Consider the following 21,084-nt stretch of genomic DNA (forward strand, 5'->3'; position numbering starts at 1 on the left):
TGACCCCATGGACTGTAGCCCTCCAGGCTCCTCTGTCCATGGCATTTTCCAGGCAAGAACACTAGGTTGCCATGCCCTCCTTCAGGGAATCTTCCCGACTCAGGGATCAAACCTGAGTCTATTCTGTCTCCTTCATTGGCAGGCAGACTCTTTACCAATAGTGCCACTTGGGAAGCCCCTAGACAAAAAGCAGAGCCTTCCCTCCGAAGAGCTCTCTGTTAGGAACCAGATAACATTCTTTCTTTTCTTTTAATAGTTTATAATGAAGTAAAACAACATGAGCACTTCTTTGCATACAGGCAGCGCATTGATGCATACGTGCAACCATAGATCTCTCATACTCAGCTCACTATCATGAACAGTCAAAGAGAACTTTTCCGCTAATAACAAGGAGCCGTCCTTATGAATTGCTTCTCCTGGCAGAGTGCGGGTAATATTTTAAAGGTTCAGCACATCCCTGGGCTCCAACCTGGCCTTGGTATTTCCATGACCTGACTCATAAAACCATGCAGGTGAGGTGTTATCAAGCCATGTGCCAAATCTTCTTAGCTGGGGAGGTATTTCCTCGAAGAGCTATCTTTCTTGCTACTTCTCGACAGCAGCTGGACCCTGCTGCAGCCCCAAAGATTAGCTGTCTTCTCAGTGGTCACCTTAGGCCCAGGTACTGACCAGGCTGCCTAGAGAACCACGGCTCCATTATAACCTGTTAGTAGCCACCAGTGGAGGGTTGGCTCCAAGGCCCGCATGTCCACTGCAGACTGCCTCCCGTGGTGTCTTGAACCAGCAGTGGGCTGCCACCAGGGCTGTTCCTTAGCCTTGGCCTCTATGTGACCTGACCTGAGGCCAGTTAGTCACCTGCCAGCTGTTAGCACCAAGACTCTACCTTTCTGAGTTCACGCCAGACCCGGGAGCAGAGAGAGGCTGCTCAAAGACCACTGCTCACTCTCTGAAGTACACCTCGTGCTGTCTGGGTTGAGGCTTGTGGTTGGAGAGGGACTGGTCCTGGGATTGAAACTCTCCAGGTTCCTCAAAGCATATCCATGTGGGGTTGACTGAGCAACTTACTTCTGCAAGAAAAGGCACAGATGGGACAACTTGGGATTTTTTTTTTTAACTTTATTTTTTATTGGAGCATAACAGATTAACAATGTTGTGGTAGTTTCAGGTGAAGAGCAGTGGGACCCAGTCGTGCATATACACGTATCCATTCTCCTAACTCTCCTCCCATCCGGCCTGCCACATAACATTCAGTGGAGTTCCCTGTGCTGTATGTAGGTAAATTTGCTTGTGTGTTTGCTTGTTTTTAACCAACTCGAATATCAGGATTTAACTGGGTGGGCGTTTGACAGGACTTTATAGCAAAGATAAGCAGCTAGGATGTTAAAAGGAAATTCTAGTGGTATGCGGTTCTCTATTTTAGAGATGAAAAACCAGAGTTTTATTCGTGAAGCTTGAGGGGTGTGTGAGTAGGACAGTGAACGCCCTGGTTTCGATGGCAGGGCTGTGTTGAGGAGGAGTCTGTCTGCGTGTGTGAAGATGCACACCCGGCATTGAGGTAATGGGACAGGACCCTGGCAGCTTGCTCTCAGAGAGCTCAGGGAAACACATCCTTTGTGCTGTTCTTACAGCTTTACCAAACATTAAACCACATGGGCAGACATCAAGTGGCCGACGTTCTATTCCTGGGTCCGGAAGATCCCCTGGAGAAGGAAATGGCAGCTCACTCCAGTATTCTTGCCTGGAAAATCCCATGCACAGAGGAGCCTGGAAGGCTGCAGTCCAGGGGTCGCGAGAGTGAGTGGGACATGAATGAGTGACTAAACCACCATCACCATTCAGAGATCAGAGGATCACCGAGCACCTGCTGAGATAAGACCTGAACATGAGGCTGCCACTGGGCGTGAACGTGCCAACTGAACCTTCCCCAGAACGTCCCCAGGCCGTGGCTCAGAACTTTCTGTAATCATCCAGCAGTCCTTTCTGGGTCTGCAGCAGGCAGGGGAGGGAATCTTGCTTCTTGCTGGACCAGTCCAGGCTGCTTCAGCCAATTCAATAAGCACGTCTTTGTTACAACAGAGACGGGAGAGAAAGATGGTCAGAAGGCACCTCGGGGTCCCACCTCTGTGGGGCCTTGGGGTGCCCTTTCAGGCCCCGCAGGTCTGTGGGTCTCTGCTGTGGTCACAAGCATCCTTGGCAGGTCTGAGCAAGGCAGGCAGCAGGCGATCTGTCCAGATGAGCCCAGGGCGAGGAATGCCGCGGTCCGTGATTATCTCAGGCTGAGCTGGAGTTGTCTCTTCCTCTCTCTGTCCCTTGGAAGTCCCTCTAAGCTCCTTGGTTCCTGCTGAGTCACCTCTGGGAACAATAGCCAAAGGCTTTGAGATGGGTGTCGACGTGCTGTGGGACCAGCCCCGTGTCCTTGTGCACGGCAGGAGTGGAGCCTAGCGGGACGGAAGAAAGGGTAGCGCTCAGCCCCTGGGTCTTGAGCGTGGGTGGACCGGAGGAGCAACCCTGGCCTAGATGCGTGGGGCTCATTGGAACACTGGTGCTGTCCCCCGTGGGCCACTGCAAAGGACTGGACAGTACCCCCTTGGCTCCTCTTTTATCCTTCTGGAAGCATTGGTGCATCCAGTCACTTCTGGCCCCACCTGCAAGGCTGTGTTGGTTTTCTCCCGCCTGTGCTGTCCTCTGGGACTGTAGAGGACTAGCTACTTCGTGAGCATCCTTTACTCTTGGCCCCGAGGGACTCACTTATCAATAACTCGCCCGGTTCCTTTAATGTTGAGGGGAGCAGGAGCTGTTAATGAAAATGATTGAGAAGCCAAATGTCCCAGGAGTACACCTCTTCCTCTTCTGTAAATTGATTTCCATTTTGGCAGCAGTCTCTTTGGCAGCAAGCACATTCTCTTGTCTTTGCCATTCACAGGCTTTTGGTATGACACGATTTCTGCACTTGGGTAGCGCTCAGAATTGTCATCTCTTTGAAATGCCTGTCTTTTATCAAACTGTTCATTGAAGGAAGGCATACTTATTTTTTAAATTTTTGGAAAATAGGATAAAACAGAAATCACCTGTGATCTTATCACCCAGAAGTAATGACTGTTGGCATTTGCATCTGTTTGCTCAGTACACACGTAGAATCAAAATAAGATTGCGGAGGGGACTTCCTGCTGGAGTCAGTACCGGCTGTCACCAGGTAGTTGGTGCTCAAGTATCTGCCCTTTCTGCTGAAGCCTGATTTCAACACATGCTGGAAAGGAGGTTTACTATATGGGTTTGGTCCATGCCTCCTTGCTTGGTCAGTGGTCAGGATGCTCAGTATTTTTATATTTTCTATAAACAACCTAAGAGGAGAAGCTGATTCTTTACATTTGTCTTATAAGTAGTTTGGTTTTCTAGGTTGAATGTCCATAAAGGATAAGAAAATTACTGATTGTCTTTCTACACGTCACTTAAACATAACTTCCTAAGTGAAGTCACCGTCTAAGGAACCAGTACAAAAAAGTACTTTTTTTTTTCTTTTTTCATTTCAAAAAAGTACAAAACCAAACCACTCCCCTGATGCTGAAGCTACACTACTTTGGCCACCTGATGCAAAGAGCCAACTCATTGGAAAAGACCCTCAATCTGGGGAAGATAGAAGGCAAAAGGAGAATAGGGTGACAGAGGATGAGATAGTTGGATGGCATCACAGACTCAATGCACATGAGTTTGAGCAAGCTCCAGGAGATGGTGAAGGACAGGGGAGCCTGGCGTGCTTCTGTTCATGGGGTCACAAAAAGTTAGACATGACCGAGGGACTGGACAACAACAAACTACCCCCTAAGTTTTTATGTAGCGCGTGTAAAGAATATTGAGAGATCTCAGTTTGATATTAAACATCCAGCTTCTCCAGTTGTCATCTCTTTACCATGTTATAGCAAGGACTCTGGGTTTGCAGAGCCACTTTTAACACTTGAGGTTCACCTCCTCAGTCTCTGCTATAATCTATACAGTTGTGCAAACCTGAATTACATACACCGTGCCGTAATTTAGAACTCTCTAGCTCTCTGTCTCACGAGATCATTCACAGTACAGACGACCTGCCAAATGCGGTGCCCACAGACAGCAGAGACATCTACAGAAACTGTGGTGCCAGCACCCAAAATAAACTTGGATCTGTTTCCGTATATCCTGAGCGTCCAAGTATTTAGAACAAAAAATGTAAAACAACTCACAACAGATCAGTGGGTGGATAATTAGAGAGAAAATAGAGACAGATTGTTCAGAAGAATGCTAATGGGAGAAAAGCCAGGAGGGGCCATGGGAAGGAGGAGGGGCTGCCCCCTTGAGAAGCCGGGGAGAAGCTGGTGTGCGGTGACTCCGGGGTTATGAAACCAGATGCATCATCCCCTGGCCTCTTGTGCCCCAAGGAAGGACGAGGACAGCAGGTAAGATATTTCCCAGTTTCCTTCCCAGCAACTGGCACCTAAGTTGCTTCTTATTAAAATGATCATTTTTCTACAGAACACCCTTTCTTGACTCAAGTTACTCAAGTGGGAGCCTTCAGTTTTAGAAGGAACGTGGACTAAAAATGCTGAGAGTTTAAGTAAAGCCTTCTTGCTGTGTTTCTAACTGTGCTTCTCCGTATGCCCTGGCTCATTTTTAGACCCCATGCATATGTCTCTAACGTTCCTTTCCCCGATTACACATTCACGCCTGTCCCCAGGGGCTAGTGTGGGTGCGGGGGACATTGTTCAGGGCGGGTGCCATGGAGCTGACTGCAGAGCCCCTCAGGCTGCTGGCCAAGCAGGCTCCTTCTCTCCTGCACCCCACACCCCACCCTTTGCCCACCGCTGCTCTATGCACAGGAGGGCAAGTGGGCATCTGGAGGGCTCCTGTTGACCTGAGCTGGCCAGGGTCTGACTGTCAAGCATCAGTGATTTGGGGCAGGCTGGATGTTCCTTTGCTCCTCACCGAGCACTTGTTCACATCACCTTTGTCTCCAAGTCATTCCCTGATCTCTCCAGGCTGCTGTCGCTTTCTCTCAACTCTCAGCTTCCTTTCTCTGCTTCTGAACTCATGGATCCTGTGAGCGTCTGGATTGTCCCAGTGGTTCTCACAGCTGGGAAGCCTCTGGAGGTCTGGAGTGTTCAAGCTGGGGCTGTGCCTACGTTTCCTCCTGGAAGCCAGCTGTCCTGGGGTAGCTGTTGGCAAGGAACCTTCATCTATTTTGTATTTTTGATTTTTAAGGAGCAAAACAGTTGAGGGTCTGACTTGGGAAATTTACAAGTGGGCATTTATAGTGGAGCGTGAATTGGTGGTGAAGTGGTTGGGGTGTCTTTCTGCACTGATGTGAGGTAATGGTCCTATCATATTAGCCCATGTGCTCAGCCAAACTCTAGTGACAAGAGTTAGCTGTAGGAACCAGGTGGACCACTTACAGTTCTTCTGTGGTTGTTTCTTGTAGCCTAGTGTGTACAGTTGAGTTTGAAAAGTGAGGTTCATTTGACAGCTTGGTGTCTCTGTAGAATCCTGGCAAGAGCCTGGAGATGACCTGGCCCAGAGCTCTTCTGTGACAATCAGGCAGGTTGACATACTTGTCCAGGGTAACAAAGTGCTTCACGGCACAGCTGGGAGCAGCCCCGGGCCAGGGTGGGTGGCAGGAATTGCAGTCTGGAGCCCAGCCCCTTAAGACCCCTCTTGGAGCCTGCATGTGCCTCGTCACCAGCGTATGCCTCATCCAGAGTGGCATGTGGTCCTAGAGCCTTGGGAGATAGGGTGTCTCTTTTACTCTCTCCCTGAAGGCCCACTTTGCACTGAGGAGCATCTTCTCCTGGGACACTTCAGAGGGGCCCTTGTGTCTCAGCAGCTCCCAACCCAGCAGGCAGGACTGGTCAGCTGTGCACCCCCCACCCACCCAGTCCCACAGGAGCATTTGAGGGAAAAACAGACACATGCACGTCTCTGGAGAAAGCACCATCTGTTGTTTTCTCCGCTGGACCTTTGTCCTCACCCAGAAAGGAAAACAACGTATGGACTGATAATAGCAGTAAACACCACAGTCACAGTTGTACAGCTCTTGCTGTGCGCTGGACACCGCACACGTCCTTTCCTCAGGCTTCAGACCCTCACGGTTGCCCCACCCACCCCCGCAGGGCCACTGACATCCTCCTGCTACAGATGCAGAAACCCAGTAGAGAGAGTGCAGAACCGCCAGGCCACAAGCCAGTGGGGCAGGAGCCAAGCTCGGAGCCTGGTCAGAACTGGGGTTCAGTTGTCTGCCAGCCATTTACCCCACAAATGTGTTGACCCTGTGTGCACTCTGTTCTTCGTTACTGTATTTCATTTTACCGAGCAGGTGTGGGCTCAAAAAGTTGCTCTGTGAGCCTCTGCCAGTGACAGATGCTAAGTGATGCTTCAGAAGGTCATAGTGAATGCTTGCCACCTCCCAACCACTCCCTACTCCCCCAGGCACATCACATTCAGAGATGCTTTTGCTGATGGATCGGGTATATGTGTTGAGAGGTACTAAATATGTATTTTTAATTACAATTTATAATGAAAATCTTTCAAAAATTCTTTTCCCTGGCATCTGTGCTACCATTTGACTTTCACATTTGGTAGAAAATCCTATACTTCTGAACCAGTGTTTTTTTTTTTTCAGGCTTACACATTCAGTTATGTTATTTGCCTGCCTGCTCATGGGGGAACGGGCTCTCTTAGGAGTAGGAATGGAAGTTCTGCCTCTGGACTCGTGGATCCATGTGATGGTGTGCTCTGCCCTGACACGTCTCCCTCTGTGCCAGCTCCTGGCAAGTCTGCCCACAGGAAAGGAGACCATCTGGGCACATGGATGGTGACTTGCTCCTTTGTCCCGTCAGCCTGACCCAGGCCATGTGGGTTTGCCACAGGGATGGGAGAGTCCCATTCATCCGACAGCCATCCATTTCTCCTTCCTCCCTCCGGTCCTAGACGTCCCCTCCCTGAACTTGGGGCTCCATATGGCATATAATAGCACGTTTCATTGCAGGATAAGGTGTAAGCCTAAGGTGCACATGCCTAGGAATAAAAAAAGTAAAACCTCCTGGGTTTACTGCAAGTTGGGAGAGTGGGGACACAGGCAGGTGGATCAGGAAATGGTGCCCTCAGGTTCTGGGGACATAGCCTGGCTAGAGTAGGGCCTCCCGCCCTGGCCATGGAGTTGCTGGCTTACAGACATGTGGTGCCTGGACAGGGGAGGATCTCAAGGCATATGGAGGGGTCAGCAGTGCATACTTGGGGGTGGGGGGCAGGGGTGGGTATCAGGCTGCCCCTAATTAACTTGAGCTTTCCTGGCATCCCAGGTGTGTATCCCTGGAGAAATCAGTCTGCAGGGACTGATGAGGCAGACAGACTTGTGATGGTGAGATAGAAAATGGAGCTTGTGAACCTGGCAAACACTAGTTGAATGCCTGGCCTGAGCCAGGCCCCAGGCCCCGGGACGATGAGAGCGGCAAAGGGAGAGGGCGCTGGGCAGGTGGGTGTGTGCGCCGCAGGCCTGGGGCCCCCGGTGGTGTTGCTGATGGGTCTGAGCACATCCAGGGATCAATCCCCGTTTTCCTCTGGAGGGAAGGCATCTAGCGAGTGAGTGACAGTGGTGCTGAGCTGAGTATGTGTCTGAGACAGAGAATGCCAGCCTGGGTGGGTCCACTCTGGAAGCCAGCACCCAGCTCCCCATGGTCCAGGCCATCATGACACCTCTTTTTATTCCTTTGATCTCCCCACTGGACAGGGGAGTAGGAACTAAGGGAATTCTCAGGACCAAGCTGTCTGTGTGCTGTTTAGTTCCTCAGCCATGCCTGACTCTGTGCGACTCCAGGCACTGTAGCCTGCCAGGTTCCTCTGTCTGTGGAATTTCCCAGGGAAGAATACTGGGTGGGTTGCCATTTCTTCTTCTAGGGGATCTTCCCAACCCAGGAATCTAACCCTAAGTCTCCTGCATTGGCAGGTGGGTTCTTTACCACTGAGCCACCAGGGAAGCCCAAACTGTCTTTACCGCAGGGAATTAAGGGAGAAAGAAGTACAAGCTATCCATAGACGTGCATTGGTGTCCTTTTGGGGAAAAAAATAAAGATCTGCCAGTGGCCACAGTTTCCCTACTGTGGAAGCTCCCATGCTGGTGTAGCTCGGAGGCGTGGTGGGCAAGTGGCCACCTCTCAGGAAAGCCCAAGAAGCACAGCCAACCCTGCTGTCCAGGGGCACGTCCCCAACTCGGGCATCGTGCCTTCCTCCCTAGGCTCGCTTCTACAAGGTTGCAGAATTCTGTGCATTTTAAGCAGGTTAATCATTTTACCCTAGGGCTTTTCAAGCTGTATTCCTCATGCACAGGAAGTGATGTTTCACGTGGCAGCTTGGCCCTGACTCACATATGTAACTGAAGCAGTTCTGTGTTTAATGCACTCTGACATCTTCTGTTTTGTTTCCTTTTAAAAAGAAGACGGTGCATACATACAGGCTGCTCAGACCCCCTTAAACTGATTTTCTGATCCACTTGTGGGTTTGCCACCGGAATATGAAAAATTCTGCCTTAAATTTACTGCATGCGCTGTTTTTTCTAAGTCACTCATCACTACTTGTGCGAAATCTGTGCAGTTTTGAAAGAAGGGAAGGAAGGAGAAGGGTACGGGTTTCTACCCAGGGTTGCTGCTCTGTTGCCACCCTGGGAGGGTGCTGAGTGTCCCCAGAGTGGAGGACAGGTGGTGGCCGGCAGAGCAGGACAGGCTTGAGGGGTCTGAGAGCTAGGGAGGGTCTTCAAGGTCCTTTGGTCCAATTTCCCGCCCACAACACAGAAGATACCTCTGTCCTGATGCAGAAGATATTTTTGTACGGATGCCTTTTTGTTTATTTTGTTTTCCTCCTAGTGGCATATGGCTGCTCTCATCATTTTCACTGTTACATCATTACACTGTTTTATCCTCATGGTTCAGAGAAGGCAACGGCACCTCACTCCAGTACTCTTGCCTAGAAAATCCCATGGATGGAGGAGCCTGGTAGGCTGCAGTCCATGGGGTCGCTAAGAGTCGGACACGACTGAGCGACTTCCCTTTCACTTTTCACTTCCATGCATTGGAGAAGGAAATGGCAACCCATTCCAGTGTTCTTGCCTGGAGAATCCCAGGGACAGGGGAGCCTGGTGGGCTGCCGTCTATGGGGTCCCACAGAGTCGGACACAACTAAAGCGACTTAGCAGCAGCAGCATCCTCATAGTTTGCTGGTGCTCTGGCTTTTTTTTTTTGTAGGAAAGCAGAGATCAGATATGGTAATTCCTAGCTTTCAAGCGTTTGGCGACTGTTAGCTCTGTTGGTGACTGGCTGGTCACAGCCAGGGGCCAAGTCCGGGGGGCAGGTCCCTTCTGCATCAGTGTGCACGCGCTGCCCTTTGGCTAGGGCCCTGCGTGGAGCCCTTGCGGGGTCCCACTCCGCTGAACCTGGTCCCTGTGCTGAGCTTTGCTGTTTCTCCACAGGCCTCGGAAGGACCCGTCGGAAGACGAGCGCACGCGATGCCTCCCCCACGCCCAGCACGGACGCCGAGTTCCCCACCAACGGGGGCGGTGCCGACCGCATCTACGACCTCAGCATCCCCGCAGTGGTCAAGTTCGCGTATGCAGCAGAGCGCGAGGACGAGCTGTCGCTGGTGAAGGGCTCGCGCGTCACCGTCATGGAAAAGTGCAGCGACGGCTGGTGGCGGGGCAGCTACAACGGCCAGGTGGGCTGGTTCCCGTCCAACTATGTGCTGGAGGAGCTGGACGAGGCAGCCGGCGATGCGCCCGGGGGCTCAAGCCTGCGGCCCGGTGCCACGCTCAGCAATGGGCAGGGCGCGCGGGCGCTGCAGGTGGTGCAGACGCTGTACCCTTTCAGCTCGGTCACCGAGGAGGAGCTCAACTTCGACAAGGGCGAGACCATGGAGGTGATCGAGAAGCCCGAGAACGACCCCGAGTGGTGGCGCTGCCGCAACGCGCGTGGCCAGGTCGGCCTGGTGCCCAAGAACTATGTGGTGGTGCTGAGCGAGGTCCCGGCCCCGCATGCTGGCTCCGGACCCGCGGGGCCTGCTCGTGCCGGCCGGTTCGCAGGCCGCGAGTGGTACTACGGGAACGTGACTCGACACCAGGCCGAGTGCGCACTCAATGCTCGGGGCGTTCAGGGCGACTTCCTTGTGCGGGACAGTGAGTCCTCGGTGAGTGCAAGATGGGGTGGGTGGGCAGAGGGGTGTGCGTGTGTATGTGTCCGAGTGTGCACATATGTGGGCATCTCTGTGTGTGCACCAGGCGTACACGGCTACTTCTTCCTGCCTAACAGCGAGTCCTCAGTGAGTACAGGGTTGGATGGGTGGAGAGGTGTGCATGTATGCACATGTATGTGTGTGTGTGCATGTGTGTGTGCACCTCTGTATGTGTGTACCAGGTGTGCAGGGCGACTTTCTCATCAAGACAGTCATTGATGAGTGTGGGGCAGGATGGTGAAGGGGTGTGTACACATGTCTGGGTGTGCACAGATGTGCATCTCCTTGTGTGTGCATGTGTGCAACTTCCTTGTCAGAACAGAGTGCTCAGTGAATGTGGGGCGGGGTGGGTGGAGAGGTGTGCATGTGTGTGCACATCTGGGTGTGCATGTAATGCACATCTAGGTGTGTACACATGTGTGGGTATGCACAGGCTTCCTTCCTTCTCAGAGCAGAGAACCCTCGGTGGGTGGCTGGTGCACAGGAAGGAAGCAGAGAGCATGAAAGTGTGTGGAGGTGTGTGAATGGCCTCAGACAGCAGGGGTATGTGGGGCTCATGTTAAGCAAGATGAACACAGATGCTCTATACAGCCTGTGTCCTGAGGCCCCAGCCCCACCTTATGCTGACATCCACTTGGACTGCCCAGCCTTGGCTGTACCTCTGCTCTGCAAGGTGTGTTCTTGTAGGTGAGATGGCAAGTACGGAGTGTCTCAGCTTCTGGAGACTGCTGCCTCTTGAGTGGGGTCCCCCCTGTTCTGTCCTGCAGACCCAAACATCATTTTCTCCCCGGGTTTCCCTGTGTTGATGACCCAAACTTGTTTCCTCTCTTGGTCTGAGGTGCATCAGATGTTCTCAGCAAGGCAGACACCCTGTTTCTGACACAATCTTTTGTTGGTTGGTGTTTTTTTCTTTTTGAAATGTATAATCCTCAGTACGTCTCTGCCACAGGCACCACTGAGTTTATCTCTGAAAAGCTTTTAAAGCACTCAGGAACAGAACTAAAAAGGAAAAGGGCAATTGTTTTAAGAGAGGAGTTTGTGTGTACAAGTTGAGTCAGCGGTATGAGGCCTCTCGACTTGGAGCATACCTGTTTCCAGCACAGATTTGGGGTCTGTGTTTCAGGTGTGTGGCCAAGTCTGTCCGGGAGAACTGGGCTGTCATTCCAGGTACCTTTTTGTGTTTTCATTGTGGAGGTACTAACCTGGTTTTGTCAGTCCTTTTAAATATACCTGCCAGAGTGAAGCAAATGTTCTGAGGATGGAGTCCAGTATGATCATTTTCTGTTGGTTCCTATAGACTTCAGTTTAATTGTATAAATGCAACCTGTAAGACTAGTCAGCCCGTGCTATGTACTGTAATTGTCCCCTGAAAAGGTTGATACTACGATTACTAAGTGCACAGTCAAGATTCCTATTGACTGATCTAGAGGGAGTTCAAGCCCACAAAAGTGGTTTCCCTTCAGACAGAGAGGGGCAGCTGTGATGGGGTGGAAACCAGCCCCCCAGTGGTGGCAGCAGTTCATGGTGGCGAGCACATGGGACCTAAACAGTAGCTGCATCTGAAATCTGGGCAATGAGCTTTTCTCGTCCAGAGTCAGTGGTTTCTGGCAGGACATCACATTAAGTTGTTCTCACATGAAGTCTGCTCCATGCACAGATCAGGAGGCTTCAGAGAATCAGTTCCAGAGCACTTGCAACCCCCCTGAGCAGAAACTCAAAGAAAGCACCAGAAACCCCATCACAGTAGGAGGTGATCGAGGGACAAAGATGATTCAGAGTCAAGGAGTCTTATCCTGATTTAGGAACATTGGGTTTGAAGAAGCTTCTTAGAAAGGAGAGGGGTAAGAGTAGCCCCCCAGAGTGAAGACAGTGCCCCCAGGTTCTTCTCTATGGGGCTGGGGAAGGGGAAAGTCTTTAGCAGGAGGCAGACAGTGTCACTGGCTTAGAGAAAACCTGTGATTTGTCCATGAGACAAGCACCTACAGGCCGTGGTCACTGTCAGACCTTGGGACCAGGTCCTTTTAGAGGTAGAGGAGGGTAACTTTCTTATCTACACTCCACTCCCAGGAACTTGAAGAAGCAGCAGTGTGACGTTTGTCTCGGGTTATGAGAGGAGAAGGCCTTTTCTAAATAACTAAAGTATCGCTTGTTATTTTAACCATTTTTGTTCCTTCTGTTTTAATTTAGAAAACTGAGCTATGACAGCTCATCGTGTGCTGGGCCACTGGCTCTCGGGGTGGGGAAGAGGCTCTCTGGGACTTGCTTAGCTCTGCCGCTGCCATGGCCCCGGCTCGGCCTGAAGGCTGCCATGTGGCCCAAGGGTGTGCTGGGCTGCTTGTCCAGCTGGAACTCACTGTTACATGTGGCGCTGTCTGCTGTGTGTGCGCCTGTCTTGTGCCAAAGAGATGCTCAGGGCCTCTCAGTCGTGCTGCTGCTCTTCTCCTGATGGCAGGGCGAGCCGGCTGCACTGTCTTCATGCTCGTAACTAGGTCTTTGCCCACCTGTCATCTGCAACCGCGAGGAGCCGTTCAGATGGACAAGTCCATCACTTATCCATTTTCTGCCTCCACTGCTCTGCTTCCTGCCTGCACCTTCCCGTCTTCTTTCTGCCTGTTGTCTTTTTCCCTGTTCACTCTGCCATCTCTAAGGTGAGAGCCTACCGTTCAAAGCTGCGTGAGCCCGAAGCCCCACAGCCTGACCCGGCTTCAGGGTCCCGTTTCTGCAAGACCCACAGGCATCCCCATTCAGTTTCCTTTTCCTTCCTCTAGGTCTGTGTGCTCAGGGCTCACCTTTGGTCACTGCAGGACCTGTGATTCCTCAGTAAGCATAGCCACTTTATTAGAGTGCCTCTTCAAGATGTGTTTCATTTTTTTAAATATCCCGAACAATCTCAGTATAAATGAGTAAGATTCTTGCATGATACTTTGCATGTAAAAATATTCCATATTTTTCTGTATTGAAAAGTAAAAAGATCTGAGTTCTGGGAAATCTGTGCTTGGACGGGGGGTCGGGGGTCGGGGTGGACATATTTCAGAACAACAAGCAAAGCATTGGCATATCCTACGATATCCGGGGTCAGTGATGTGTGGGTATTTCAAAGGCGTGTGTTAGACATGGTTTATCAGCCAGTGAATGGACCAGATGACCCTGCTTCGGCCCTTTTCTATCTTGCATCTCAATATCGAGTTTTCTCTCCCCCTCACCTCTTGCTCTCATTCCTCGCCTCTAATTGTCATTTACCTTTAGCAGCTAAAGATGGAACAGTGTCAGTTCTTCGTATTAAATCATTATATTCCATCCATATCTCATTAAATCTAGAAAATTCAAAATTCCTACCTGCCTTCTCATCTAATGCTCATTGTAAATCCTTATGTATTTGTTCAGACTTACTCTGTGGATACGGCTAGGAAACTGTATTACAGTGAAGAATAACCAGTAACTAAATTTCTGTGTACTCTGTAAACTGTCAGTGTTTTATTTTTTCAGTTGCTGTCGAAAGTGACAGCTTACAAACTAGGTTGAGGTCTGCAAAGCATCAGCCTGTGTTGTAGGAAGCCGTTTTTCTCTGTAAGATGTTGAAGATCCCAAAGAGATCATCTGTTTCCCCATATTTTGTGTCCCTATGTTTTTGTGTCATTTATTGCAAAGGGCTTTGGATGGAGTTTTATCTCTGCCGTATTATGTGTAAAAGAAGGTGAAGAGTGCTGAATCCCCTTTTTTGGAGGGAGATGCTGTAGAAAGTGGAACAGAGGGCTGCTTGTTACCTGAAACCTGAATTGTGGCGAGAGCAGAAGGAGGCGGTGCAGGCGGCTGGGCTGTGCCACTGGGTGCCCTGGGGGAATCCCAGTCACATGGCCAAGGGCGGCTCAGTGGCCCTCCCATCGCCCTCTCCTGCATGCTACCCAGACTCTGCTCTCTCCTCCTGTGGACCTTCGCACACATCTGGAAAACTGTAGAGTACAGCTGCCCCCATCCCCCTAGCACCCCCCTCCCTGCGCAGTCTAGGCACACACGCCGTCCACACCTCACTCCTCCTCCTTTCCGCCTGGGAAGCCTCCGTGAGCCGTGCTCCTGGGTCCCACGATGGGGCCTGTGCTCACAGTGTAACTGCCTTCATCCGTGGCTGTGCTGTCCCCATGGCAGCCAGGTCAGCACTGGAGTGCATGGTGTGTCATCCTGTCGGCCGTTGAGTCCCAGCACAGCATGAGACCTTAGAAAATATTCTCCACATTCACTGATGATGCAATTGTCCAGCATGAGTGTGTAGATTCAGAGTGACTGGGAGCCAGCAGCAGCCAGAGGAGGTGCCAGCATGCCCAGCCCTTCCTCTGTGCCCACTGACCCCTGGGCTTGTGAACTCAGGTCAGACTTGGTGGCCTCTGGCCCAGGATTGCTGCCACCAGGGGTCCAGACCTCCCTTCAGGCTGCAAGTGGAACATGAAGACAGATGAGTGTCCAGTAAATGAGTGGGAACTGAAAAACAGTTCTTTCAAACTAGAGTGTAGGTGTGAGTGTGTGCATGCTCAGTAGCTCAGTCCTGTTCAACTCTTTGCAACCTCATGGACTGTAGCCCACCAGGCTTCTCTGGTGAAATTTCCCAGGCAAGAGTGCTGGAGTGGGTAGCTATTTCCTACTCCAGGGGATCTTCCTGACCCAGGCATCGAACCTGCATCTCATCTCCTGCATTGGCAGGCTGATTCTTTACCACTGAGCCACCTGAAAACTCTGTCAAATAATTCATCTGTAACAGTAGTCAGAAACATTTTCATAAAACCCCCAGATCATTAGCTCCCTTGATGTAAATGTTTATTGACATACTTGCTGTTGTTGTTTAGTCACTCAGTTGTGTCCGACTCTTTGCGACCTCATGGACTGCAGCATGCCAGGCTTCCCTATCCTTCACCATCTCCTGGAGCATGCTGAAACTCGTGTCTGTTGAGCTGATGATGCCATCCAACCATCTCATCCTCTGTCACCCTCTTCTCCTCTTCTCAATCTTTCCCAGCATCAGGGTCTTTTCTAATGAGTCAGCTCTTCACTTCAGGGGCCCAGAGTATTGGAGCTTCAGCATCAGTCCTTCCAATGAATATTCTGGGATGGTTTCCTTTAGGATTCACTGATTTGTTCCCCTTGTTGTCCAAGGGACTCTCAAGAGTCTTCTCCAGCACCAGTGTTTGAAAGCATCAGTTCTTTGATGCTCAGCCTTCTTTATGGATATACTGCTCTCATGTAAATTCACAAGTACCTATTAGAAATGATTCCCCCCAAGAATTAAAAGCTGTAGTGGAAATTTAAAAAAAAAAAATGTATCTTGGGACTTCCCTAGTGGTCTAGTGGCTAAGACTCCGAGCTCACAATGTGGGGGACCCAGGTTCAATCCCTGGTCAGGGAACTAGACCCTGCATGCTGCAACTAAGACTCAGAGCAGCCAAATCAGTCAGTATTAAAAAAAAGAAAAGAAATGAGTCTAATAAATTGTAATATGAGAAAGGTGTGCACAGCTGGCACATGTATTAATAGCACCAGTGTAAACCTTTCTGTCTTCCTACTCCATTTCTTATTAGCTGTAACTGCAGAAGGACTGTGAATAGGCTTGTCTCCCAGGCTGGAGGGCTCCATTTTCATTTACAGAAGAGAGGTGATTCAGGCTTTGCTCCCAGTAATCTGCTGACCACTGCAGTCAGTTAGCAAGGAGAAAAGAACATAGAAATTGCTAGGGTTTCTTTGAACTGTATCCCTTGTTTTTAACAACACACAAGCACAGGCAGACCCAGAGCGAGGGGTGGGAGGCCCGCAGCCTCAGTAGGCACACTCCGGCCCTCCCAGCGAATGTTTTCTGCCCTGATTGTGGTTTCTCGGGGGCTTTCCTGGTGGCTCAGATGGTAAAGAGTCTGCCTGCAGTGTGAGAGACTCGGGTTCAATCCCTGGGTTGGAAAGATCCCCTGGAGAAGGAAATGGCAACCCACTCCAGTATTCTTGCCTGGAAAATCCCATGGACAGAGGAACCTGGCAGGTTACAGTCCATGGGGTCGCAAAGAATCAGACATGACTTCACTTTTCTGTGGTTTCTCAGCGAGTGAAGGGGAAACACCTTGTCCGATGAGATGAGCTGAGGAGCCCAGATGGAGGGAGGAAGGTTTGCATTCTGCTCTGCTCAGCTCTCCGTAAACATTTCTTTCCTGGAGGCTGGCAAGCCCACCTCTTCTCTCTACTGCCAGGAGTCTTTACTACCTGTCCTTTGAAAACAGTTCCTTCTCGACTTGCAGGAGAAATTCTGCAAGAAGTGTTTACATTTTGGTCTCAAGATGCGGGCGAGGAAAGTACTTGCCCACCGGAGATGGTGTCTGAGGCATCTCACCGACCTCTAGGGGCCAGTGACTGCAAGTCAGTCCCACCCCAGATGCTGGGCTCGTGGGCTTCAGTCCTCTTCTCAGTGTGGTTGAGCCAGCAGACCCCTGTCAGGTTTCTGTGACATGCTTAGCTTCAGAGGGTTGCTGAGCCTTCCTGCCCTGTGCCCACGGCCAGTGCAGACCAATGTGGCTCCATCCTTCACGTGACTTCCCCAAGGCTGTTGGGACAGACAAGCCTGTAAGGACCAAGACTGGTGGCCCCAACTTCTCAGGGATCCACTCCCCCCCCCTCCACCCCCCACCTCTGGAGCAGCCCCTTTTCTTGTCAGATCCAGGAGGCTGGCTTCTTGAGAAGGGAAGAGAATCCTGGCTGTGCCACCCAGGGGGTCCCCTGCAGGGAGTATCTAGAGCAAGGTCTGACCCCTCAGGGCAGAGTCAGACAGGCTTCCCCAGCCTGGGGGTGGGCTTTGTCACGGAGCCGCCTCCTCCAAGGTGCATCTTAGCATGTAAATCACATTCCTGTCTTGTTCTCATGGCCCTGAACACTTGAAAGCACTGTGGGTGGTTCACTCAGACCTCATTTCAAACTGCATCTGAAGCCCCTGGACGGCCCTGCCCCTGAGCTCCTCATTCAGGGGGTCTGCAGTGGGGCCTGAGAATTGGCTTTTTCTGACAAGCACCTAGGTGATGCTACTGGACTTGGGAGCACAAATTGAGACCCCTTGGCCCAGTTCATCCTCAGGCTTCCTTTAGAACTTGGTGACATGTAACAGTGCATTTTAGCACATAGATCAGAAGCACAGAGATGCTGGAATGAGAGTTCTCAGAAGGTTCGGCACCCCCTGCTTGGTATAAACTTAATTCCTCCCATGTCCTTAACTTCAAGGTTTCTGCTCAGGAGTCCACAGAATTAAAAATTACTGTCTCTGCTACAGTGACCAGTTTTACTGCCGTAATGCATATGTACAGGAGACATATCAGGAGGCTAAATTAAGGCGCTTAAATTAAAAGCAAATTCAGAAAGTCAGCTGCTGATTGTGGGGCATAAGTAAAATTGAGTCTATCACATAGTGACGCCGTCTCACGCACTCCCTCCGTACGATGCCACTTTGTCTATGAACTGATTAAGAGTCTCTAAAACTAGCTCAGTGCCCGGCTGGTCCTAAACGTAAAACTGAAGTCGCCTTCTATCTTTATCAGAAGGCACAGGCTTTTGGCACAGAACGTATATGCTTCTAAAAATGAACAGATCTTGAAACTACACATTGCTTCTTGAAAACCGGAAACCCCAAGAGAGAGCTGAGCAGTCCCTAACATGTATATACTGCTGGACACAGGGCATGGTGACTGCTCCCGTCTTCACCCACCAGAACTGACTGCCACGTGACAGGGGCCAAGGGGCTGATGCTCAGGGCGTCCTGTGCAAAGCACTTGTCTGGCGGTACCTGTTCACTTTGTTCTGTTTTCAGAACCATACACAGCATCCAGCTTGGGTGAGAATACTGATAACACTGAGGCCAGCTCACATTCATCTTGATCAGTCTTGTGTAAATGTGAAAATAGCAGTGATTTGAGAATTGTGCAGTTGATTACTTAAAATGTCCTTCTGTGCCGTTTAGACTATTTTAACTTTTTTGTATTAAAGTATGGCCAATTAATGAGGCTTTCCCGGTGGCCTCAGTGGTAAAGAATCTGCCTGCCAATTCAGGAGATGCAGGAGACTCAAGTTCAATCCCTGGGTCAAGAAGATCCCCTGGAGGAGGATATGGCAACCCACTCCAGTGTTCTTGACTGGAGAATCCTGTGGACAGAGGAGCCTGGCAGGCTACAGTCTCTGGGATCACAAAGAGTCGAACACGACTTAGCGACTAAACAACAGTGGCCGATTAGGAATGTTGTGATAGTTTCAGGTGCATGGCAGAGGGACTCAGCCATACATACACATGTATCTGTTTTCCTCCAAACTCCCCTCCCTTCCAGGCTGCCACATAACACTGAGCAGAGTTTCTTGTTTTATACAGTATGTCCTTATTGGTTACCTGTTTTAAATATAGCAGTGTGCACGCTGATGGCTGGTTGATCCGATGAATCATTCATGATGACTCATTTCTTTTTTGGGGAAGGGGCATAAGAGATCAAGTTGGGAAAATAATTTTCAAGTTCTGTATACCCCTATCCACCCCTAATCCTCTAATGAATGGCTGTGATTCTGGAAATAACACACAACCCAAAGCCTAACTGGATCTAGATCTTCCCATCTCTTCCTGAAATTTTATTCCCCCAGTGTTTCCTGGGCTCCCCCAAGGCATTGGGCCCTGGGTTTAGTATAGAGATAAGATGAGGTTTTCCCCTCAAAGATTTACTTGGTCTGTTTTGGGCAAAGGGACACACAATTACTAACTAACTAACTGAATATGTCTATCTCTGTGATACTTTTTAAAAATTTATTTATTTAAATTGGAGGATAATTACAACATCGTGATGCTGACAGTTGTGACTGTTGGGGACCAGTGGCCCATCCCAGATCTGGGTTCTCCTAGATACCCCTTTCCCTGAGTTGTCATTCGTTTATATGGAGTTGTCTCTCATTTTGCAAGATCTGTTCACTTTTGATCAAACATTTGCAGAGTCAGTGTAAAAACCAATGAAGGGATGCTTGTTGGTTTTATCCTGGTGGGAGACATGTGAGCAGGGGCTGGGTTGGTGGGTCGTCACCAGCAATGAGTTGCTGGTTTGGGGAAGGGTGAAAGTCTGGGCTCAGAATTCACTTTAGACCTGGATCATACAGCTCCCACCATCTGTTGGGCTCTCTGTGGACACAGCCGTGGATTAGACGCAGCCCTGACCAACAGATGTGTCAGGATGTCTTCTGCTGGACAACAGCCAAGGAGATGTTTCAGTGGAAAAGAATCCACATGCCAGTGCGGGAGACGTGGATTTGATCCCTGGGTTGGGACAATTCCCTGGAGAAGGAAATGACAACCCACTCCAGTGTTCTTGCCTGGAGAATCCCACGGATAGAGGAGCCTGGTGGGCTGTAGTCCATGGGGTCTCGAAGAGTCAGACACGACTGAGCAACTAAGTGACAATAACAACAAAGCCAAGGAGAGTGGAGCTTATCCAGTCTGGGGATGCAGAGGCATCTCCATGTGGCCATTCTGCGCTCTGAGCCCCTCAGGAATGGTTGAGCAGGGAGAGGAACAAAGGGTGGCTCAGAAACAGCAAGAACAGGAGTGACAGTGAGACGGCAGGGTGGGACATCCTTCCCTCTCATTGATTGTCATTGATTGTCTGTGTCAGCCATCATGTTCCAATCTCATTCCTTGTAGTTATCCACCTTTCCTAGCTGCTTATTGAAGGCACTGCCTTTTTTCTGTTGTGTATTCTTGCCTCCTTTGTCACAGATTAATTGACCCTGAGAGTGTGGATTTATTTCTGGGCTCTCTATTCTGTTCCACTGACTTTTTTTTTAATCAAAGATTATAATTGTACAATATAGAGAAGTATAGAACAGAATACAATTATCGGAAGATAACTACCGTACAATATTGTGTTGGCCTCTGCCACACATCAACATGAATCACCCACAGGTATACATGGGTCCCCTCCCTTCTGAAGCCCCGTCCTGTTTTTCTCTGCATCCCACCCCTCTAGCTTGTCACAGAGCACTGGGTTGAGCTCCCTGTGTCATACAGCAAGTTCCCACTGGCTCTCATACACATATGGTAATATGTATGTTTCCATGCTATTCTCTCAGTTCGTCCCACTCTCTCCTTCCCCCACTGTGCCCAAAGGTCTGTTCTCTGTCTGTGTCTCTACTGCTGCCCTGCAAATAGGGTCATGAGTACCATCTTTCTACATTCCATACACATGTGTTAATACACAATATTTGTCTTTCTTTTTGTGACTTACTTCACTTTGTATAACAGGCTCTAGGTTCATCCATCTCATTAGGACTCATTCGCATGCATTCTTTTTTTTTTTCTATAACTGAGTAACATTCCAATTGCATATATATATATATATATATATATATATATATATATATACACACACACACACACACACACCACAGTTTCTATATTCATTCATCTGTCTGTTCCATTGACTTTGGTGTCTATATTTGGGCCAGCACCATGCTGTTGGCTGAGCTCCTAATAGTGATAGAAGCCAGAGGAAATGTATTTCTAGCCGCTGCCTATGTACAGACCACTTTCTACAAATCCAAAAACTAGCTGGGGAAATGAAAAATGTGTATTGGTTAGCATCGGTGCTGTACATTTCAGAACAAGTCTCCAGTTTTCAAATAGCGAAAGTACATTTTGCACCAAAAGTACTAAGTACAGTGTCACTTTTCTTTGATCCAGAACACGAGCATCTCACCAGCCTCCGGGTGGTTCTAAAGATCAGGAAGTGGCTGCCCTGGGTGTGGACCGGAGCCCAGGCTCCCCAGCCGGTGCACGGAGCCCAGTGGTAACCTGTGTGTGTTCTCTTTCCC

At 50.0% G+C, this 21,084-nt stretch overlaps 1 protein-coding gene across 1 annotated transcript in view; it reads left to right on the forward strand.

Moving 5' to 3' along the window:
- NCK2 (NCK adaptor protein 2) overlaps window positions 1-21,084 on the forward strand; it is a 118,137-nt gene that overhangs the window by 95,893 nt on the left and 1,160 nt on the right. The window contains exon 4 of the mRNA XM_068970828.1: window positions 9,482-10,191. Within this exon, the coding sequence (XP_068826929.1) occupies window positions 9,482-10,191 (710 nt within the window). The remainder of the gene's footprint in view (window positions 1-9,481; window positions 10,192-21,084) is intronic.

Source organism: Capricornis sumatraensis, chromosome 1, assembly GCF_032405125.1.
Source record: "Capricornis sumatraensis isolate serow.1 chromosome 1, serow.2, whole genome shotgun sequence".
Taxonomy (NCBI): domain Eukaryota; kingdom Metazoa; phylum Chordata; class Mammalia; order Artiodactyla; family Bovidae; genus Capricornis; species Capricornis sumatraensis.